The 7,500-nt window shown below is 39.8% G+C and overlaps 2 protein-coding genes across 2 annotated transcripts in view; one reads left to right on the top strand and one right to left on the bottom strand.

The window, feature by feature from the left end:
* Nucleotides 1-4,828, bottom strand: part of LOC138009067 (homeobox protein SIX4-like) — a 12,195-nt gene extending 7,367 nt beyond the window's left edge. The window contains exons 1-4 of the mRNA XM_068856370.1: nucleotides 4,495-4,828; nucleotides 4,266-4,378; nucleotides 2,463-2,628; nucleotides 1,188-1,777 (exon numbers count right to left, since the gene is read on the bottom strand). Coding sequence (XP_068712471.1) covers nucleotides 1,188-1,777; nucleotides 2,463-2,628; nucleotides 4,266-4,378; nucleotides 4,495-4,731 — 1,106 coding nt within the window. The 5' untranslated portion in view covers nucleotides 4,732-4,828. The remainder of the gene's footprint in view (nucleotides 1-1,187; nucleotides 1,778-2,462; nucleotides 2,629-4,265; nucleotides 4,379-4,494) is intronic.
* A 2,413-nt stretch (nucleotides 4,829-7,241) lies between these two features.
* The window catches only part of LOC138009068 (RING finger and CHY zinc finger domain-containing protein 1-like), a 2,458-nt gene continuing 2,199 nt past the window's right edge, over nucleotides 7,242-7,500 (top strand). The window contains exon 1 of the mRNA XM_068856371.1: nucleotides 7,242-7,500. This exon is cut by the window's right edge and continues 2,199 nt beyond it. The gene's annotated coding sequence lies outside the window, so the exon portion shown is untranslated.

The raw sequence follows: 7,500 nt of genomic DNA on the forward strand, positions 1-7,500 counted from the left end.
TAGTACCACTTTAAACTTTAATCCGGTTCGCTAATTCCGTGTGAACAGAGCGAAAATATTGCACTGTTCCGTGCGAACAAAATGGGCGGTGAAAAATTTCAACCGGTAGAAAATTCGTCCGGTACCAGGCCTTATACTTCCATTTCTGCCATATTTAACAAGTTTTTGCCTTGCAGCTCAAACTTGACCAGTGGTAAGTGCTATCACAAAGGTTTATATTTTTAACTTCATTCTACTTCTGATTACTCTATCGGTGCCTGTCTATTTATACAAGGACTTTTACTACTTAAAAGTAGTGTTCATCTTTGGAAAGTCCAACTACTTTTAGTCTTCTACTTCAGGGCATCAACATCTGGCGAAGGAACCATGTTTCCGAGTTCAAGCTATTTATGCAAAACCAGTTAGTTTTTTTTCTTTTTTTAGCAGCATTTGCTTCCTTAAAATAACAGAAATAAGGTACATTTAAAAGGTGTTTCCATAGAATTTCAAGGGGGTTTTCGTAATTCGTTGATAGACGTTTTCTTAGTTTTCTCAAATTTTGTTTGTTTAAATTTCTGATTTTCTTTTTCATTGACGATTCAGTTGTAGTCGGAACTATTTTAATTTCAAATTTCTGCAAAATCTAATGACGGGTTTGCGAGAAGTTTGGTAAAACGGTCCACATGTGTTAATCGCAAAGTTTTGAGCAAATGCGCATGCGCAACCTTTTGGTTTCACTTCTAAAGTATCATGACGTCTACGTAACGGAAGCAAATTTACACCGCATTTCCAAGACCATCAGGAGAAGGAGAAAAAAAATATTTGTGCCATACTCGCGATATTTGTTTTGATTTTCAAAATCCATGCCGGCCTTCAAAAAAAAACTGACCTGGGAAAAACTGAGTTGAGCCACCTTAACAAACGAAGTCTAAATTGTTTGCGGCTGAAATATTAAAACATTGCTGCGAGCACTGAGAATGCAATATCACTAATATTGCAGTTCAGTTAGCCCACTGCAATATTAAGTTTTTGGCTCAGCGTGTAACTGAATTACCCCTGATAACTTTCTTGATAACGAAAACGACCGCTTCCGTTTCCCTCTAAAGCTTGGACTAGATTCTGAATACGACCCTAAATCGCCAATTTAATGCACAGAGAGAGAGAACAATAGGATTTTATGAGGGTCAGTAATTAGTTATCATTCTCACCTTGATTGATATCCTTGATGAACTACTTCCTCTGATTCGCTTAAAGATATCTTCGGTTCTAATGCTGGAATCATAACATGTTCCAAAGACCATGGAGTTTGGTTTGGTAACAACGACATGCCTGATTGGTTAGTCAAGGATGTAGCCTGATCCGTTGCCCCTGTTATTTTGCCTGGATTGGAAGCTGGAATTGATTCGTTTACGGACGAAAGGACGTGGACCTTATCCCACGTCTGGCTTTGCAATAAGGGCACATTTGATCGACCAAATAACTGCTCGTCCTCTGCTGGTGGTTCTGTTGTTTCTCTTGTAAATAGTGGTGAAGTTGATGGAACTGCTATCGAATTAATGTCTGTCTTCATTATTGTTTCAGTTGAAAATAAAGACGGCGTTAACTGGTCCACAATTGGTGCGACATCTTCCAAGTGCCATGAGCTCTGTCGTTCTAAAGGCGAACTTTTTTCTGATTCTACAGCTGAATGTCTTTCATCTTCTAGTTTGTTTTGTGTTGCACACTGCTGGAGACGTTTCCGACATTCATTCCTTTTGTCTCGGAGACGTCGTCGTCTGTTGGCAAACCAATTCTTCAGCTATAACAACAACACAAAAAAGCAGCGGATAAGAATACTTATCCAAAAAACATCGATTCTTGGTTATTCACATGTTGCTGAGTTCCGAGATCATATGTGATCGACTTTGTAGTGGTTAATGGGGTCGTCTTGTATATCCTTTATTCCCGATTTCGCTGACCTCGGTTCATTACAATTCCTTACACAAACTGTAAGAGGGCATATGCATGGTTGGCTAGCTTGAGCGTACCAGAAGTATTCAGGGCTAATTCCAGTTTAATTTTGACGAAAAGCTTTAAATCACAAACGCCTCGATTCAGATGACATGAAACAATTCTTGTCAAAGAAGACTACAATCATGCAGTGGAACTACCAAAGCTCAATTCTCATCTAAAGCACAAGGTATACAGTCGGAGTTTTCTCAACATTATTTTTATTTTTAACCCCTTTACTTGACAGAGCAAAGACCAAGTTCGATCTATAGGTGATTCGTTTTAAAATTTGGCGCCTCTTTCTCAGCCAAACAGAGACTCAAATTTGAGCCCTCAAAAGGACACCATTCGCTGACCATACTCTTGGAACCGTTACAACCTGACCCTGGTAGAAACAACTGAAACATCTTTATCCAAGTCCACAAATGTTCTATTTCCATTGTGTGACATCCCAAACGTTCTGGATCGAGTAAAACTTGTTCTAATAAAATTACCTGGCTATGAGTTAGTTGATGTTCTCCTGCCAATATCAGTTTGTCTGTAATTGTGGGATATGGGCCATGCTTTGTAAACCATGCTTCCAAAGCATCGCGGGTTTCCCTTGGGATGCCTCTCTTCCTCCTGATTCCGGAAGGGCAAATGCTTTGGGGAGGAGGAAACCTTACAGAGAAAAAAAATGAAGTAGTTAACACAGGAACAAACTCCACCAGAGTATAATGCTTTCCATTTCACCCGAAGTTTTAGTTTAAAATTTCGATGTCACGTGGTGAATGGAACAGGATTTTCCACTTTTCCACAATTAGGTATTATATTGTATTGTATTGTATTATTGTATTCTGGCCTATACCCAAATTGTCGAAACATTTCCGGAATACTTCCGTTTTATTTCATTCCTTACTCGGTTTTTTCGAGAGTTTTGATTGAATGAAAAGCGTCCTTAGTTTTAACTTAACGTGCGACAAAGAGATAGTTATCACAAATATTATCACAAATTGCAAAACAAAAAATAAGGGACATAGTGCAGATACTCCAAGGAAAAAATTGAAATCGATTTTTTTAAGTTGTTAAAACAACTTGTGGCCTAGTAAGAAACAACCATTAACCATGCAACTAGCCGGAGTAGGCGCCGTATGTCGCAAAATGGCGATAATGTGTTGTTCATCGGCTTCTTGCTTAGGTGAATCCATTGTTAAACGCTGACAAGGGAAGGGGCAACTTGGGAAAAAAGGGAAAGAGATAGAGTAGAAGCCTAAAGGCGCTGTCACATGGCACGTCTTTCAAGATGGCGGACAGGCTGTCAGTGATTCAGATTCCAGCTGGGAAGAATGTGCAGATGAAGGCCCGATTAATCCTAATGCGGAAGCTAAAAGGTCTGGGGCAAGTCTCGCTACCCTCGAAAAAGCTAAAATAGCTAGAGAAAGAAAAAGTTCAGACGAATTCGGCCAGGAAAAAGCGCTCTACGCGTGGACAAAATGATCTAGACCGCAACAAAACCAACATAAAGTGCAAACAAGTAAAAACAAATAGCAATTTTTCCGAAATTCAGCAACTTTTCGGCAACTTTGGAAATAATTCTATAGGCAACTTGTGGCAAAGCCTACTCCCTCCCCCCTCCCCCCCTCCCCCAGCCCCCTTACCCCAGGCGGCAGCCCAGCTGAAAATTCGTTCGATCCCCAGCAGTAGAAATCTACAATTTTATTAGATTCAATTTTATTGGATAATCATTGTTTTTTAATTTCTCTTGGGGCATCTTCATAATCTGCGATCAGGCCCATTTTTAGCTTCGCCCATATGTTCTCTTATGTCGTCGCTCGCTAAAATTGGGCCTCTATTTTTCGTTTCGCCAACTCCACATTACGTACCACGCGAAACTAAAATAGATCCTGATCGCAGGTTAGCATCTTCATGTCCCCAAGAGTGTCCCAAGAGAAAACAATGGCCTATGGGTTAAGATTCTTTGCGTGTTGTATTTGCATTATAATGTAGCTTATATCCAAAGGATTTGAATTGGGTACTACGTTTTGCCTTGGGCCACTTGGAAACCACAGGGTAACAGAAAAGTTACTCTCTGTAAAAATATTCGAATTTTCTGGCGATACTTTCCCATCTGATTCCAGTCTGCCGGAGCAGACAAAGCTTCCACAAGCAAACCAAATGTAAGATCGATAACCGTTCACGACATCATCTTTCGTTGACAAGTAAATAAAAATACGTACTGTCGGTTCTGTATGAAATATGATCTGAAATGCGCTGACAGTCTTAAAATTGCCACCTTATTTTAATTCTGTTTAACAAACCTTTGTCTGATACGGTATCTCTGAAGTGGAGTCGAACACTTAGCTTCGTAACAATGGGCTTTGTCCCACAACTCGACAAGATCTTTGTCTTCACCAATGGAGAAGTTTCCTTCCTGAAAAAAAAAATCAGTAATCAACAAGTTACTCACAAGTATTAATCGTTTCCGAAATGAACAAGCATACTTCCGAAATAATTGAACATACACCTCGAATGCATGAAACCAGTCACCTCAATTAATTTGTAAACTGTTTGCACGTCTTTTTTGTTCCAAGCAAGAGAAATCTTTGCTCGCTTGATATTTTCATTGTCATTATATTCTGGAGTATTAGGAAGGCAAACAACCATGCGTTCAATTTCCGCGAACATGTTGCAATCGCAAAGGCGTTTCATCCGCTTGCCAATGGTTTCGGCATCTGTCATCTGAATAGCTGAAATCCGTGCTCGATAAGGAGTCCGTGACATCATTATGTTCTTCGTTTCGATTTGGAAAGTGCAACCTTCTCGAAACGCCCTGATGAAGGGAAATGATTTGTTTGACTATACAATAAAATGACATGCCTGAACAATTGGCGGGCAAGTGGGGAGGCAAAAGGGAAGAATGTGGTAATGCTGAAAAGTGGGATTCTGGAATGTTGAATTTGATTCCAGAAAAAATATATTTGCAAAAAAAAAACATTTCAGTTCGCAGAAACAAAAAAAAATCGAAAACTTATTAAATCGGAAAAAAATTAAGCTGAAATCTTGGGCTACCCTTGACAAGCAATCGAGTTCGCGGACATATTGGAGAATGCTCAATACCTTCCATATGTGTAAGCTCCATTTTCTCTAGTTCCTCATATTCAAAGGAAGTCTTTTAACACAGGATGCTATTTCTGATTCAATTTGTTTATTTCGCAACGAACCTTGTTTACCCCTAATGTCTCAGTGACGCTAAGTGTAACAAATCTCTGTTACAACCTCACCCCATCCACCCCACTCGGGGCATTTGGCGAGTATGAAACAAAACATAAATAGCAGTAATAAACATGCTAAAGCAACGCAATTTCGTTATAATAGCCCTTTTCACGGTTAGTTTTTCTCATTTTCATTACAATATAATTTTGCATGTATGTGAGGCAATTTCGCGCTATTTTGTAGTTTTAACCCGAAATTGCCTCGCATCCACGTTAGATTACATTGTAATGCAAATGAGAAAAACTAACCGTGAAAAGGGCTATTCTTCAAAAAACACTATATAAATATATACCGAGAGCTCTGGCTGTGAATAGGCCATTTGCATTGTTCCTAATTTGAATTCAGTTCAATTACTACTTATTTGAACTATTAGCAACGGTTCCTCTAGGTTCACGTGACAGGTCACATAGAGATCCAATTGGCTATTTACAAGTGAAGCTGAGAAGTTGCACCAGGGACTATCAGGAACAAATTCAGCAAGTGGTCAGAGCGGGTCTTGAACCCAGGATATCCGGATATCAAGGCAAGCGCCCTAGCCACTGGGCTGCATTCCCTCCTAAACTGGTTCAAGAGTGGAGATTCCGAGCCATTTACGAAAAATGAGGCCTTTTTATCAAGTTTCTTGTTAGTTACAAAGAATTTAAACATTGGGCCTAAATCAGTTTCCTCCCTTTCCTCTTCCTTTGGTGTAAGTCAACTTTTCGTTGCCAAAGTACTTTGGTCTGCGGTATATGCAATAAAGATCCGGAAACTCTGTAAGGAAAGTTCGAGAGAAGAGACAAGATCTGGGATATAGAAGGATATGGAAGCAGAAAACGTTCACAATTCAGGAGGATTTCATTTTTGCAATCTTTATTGTACATAGTAAACACATTTTGGAATTAACGAGATGAGACTTTGGCGTGTACGATAAAACAAAACTGCTCTGAACCCCGTGTCTTAGCTTTGATAAAGAGCCAGTTATTAGCCATCAAAAACTGCTATTCGCCATAAAAACTGCTGAAAGCGCTCACGAAACATGCATTATTTTTTTGAAAAATTCGAATTTTACTTTACTCAACTTTAATTATACAGATCTTCACATTTTACAAATTGAAGATAAATTAACAATTAAAATAAATAAAAAATGTAAAAATACAAGATGATTATGCAGGAAATGTAGATCTTAACAAGTATTATTGAAATCCAAAAAGAAAGTTGGGGGTAACCACGCATTTTTCAAAGATAACTGATGAACATTTGTAAAAAGCTTTAACAAAGCATTGTATGGCATCCTTTCTCAAATTGAAGCAGATTATCTCTCCAAAATGCATGGTTACCCCGAATTTTCTTTTTGGACACCAAGAGTACTCACTAAGATCTACTTTCTCTAGATAGTTTTAAACCACACAAAAATATCACTCAACCTCGTTCCCACGGCTTTTCCGGAACGAGGTTGAATATCAGTCTCGAAACTTCAACATCCCCCCCCCCCCCCCCACCCCGGGTAAAGCCCGGGAATTTGAACTTTTGAAGATTGGATCGTTCAAATTCCCGCCCCCTCGGGCCAAAATGCTGTTCAAATGGCCTACCCTATCGTCGGATTTGTCTGTCATACCCTACTAAAGAACAATCGTTGTAGGCTCCTGTCGTCTTTAATAAAGACCTTTTTTGTAAGCCAATCTCTCACGAATGCTGTATCTCTTCCTTTCAACTCTTCCATCTCGTCCAAACACGTGTTTTATAGCTGTTAGCGACTTCGGCGTCCGAAAAAAAAAAATTTGAAACCTGACACTTCAGGTTCAATTTTCCCCACCCCACGCAGGCAAAGGTCATTTTCCCCAATCCACGGGCACAGAAGATAGTCAAATCCCCGGGGTTTGCCCAGGGAGGGGTGGGGGGTGTTCAAGTTTCGATTTGATCGGCACATAAGCATCACACAGTGGATGCGCAGACCGTAAATAACACAACTTCTCTGCTATGTCACTGCGTTCCGCCGCGGAGAAAACGTTTAGTTCTAATCAGCAGAAAGGCAACAACACGTTGAAATAGGAAGGACACGACCAGTTGTGTTTATTGGGGACGAGAAAAAGCTAACATACAAGAAATAAAGTAGTGGTGGAGAAAAAACGAATTACATCACTGTAAACTACGAGACTAAACGTAAACAGCATACTAGAAAAATTAAGCTCGGCAAGGTGCGAGCGGTAAAACTGGCTGTGTCGAGTGACTAACGCGAGAGGCGACAAGGCTTAAATACCGAGATGTGGCGTAAAATCCCCAGAGGATCAAACTGCGGCC

This window comes from Montipora foliosa, chromosome 6 (genome assembly GCF_036669935.1).
Source record: "Montipora foliosa isolate CH-2021 chromosome 6, ASM3666993v2, whole genome shotgun sequence".
Classification (NCBI taxonomy): Eukaryota; Metazoa; Cnidaria; class Anthozoa; order Scleractinia; family Acroporidae; genus Montipora; species Montipora foliosa.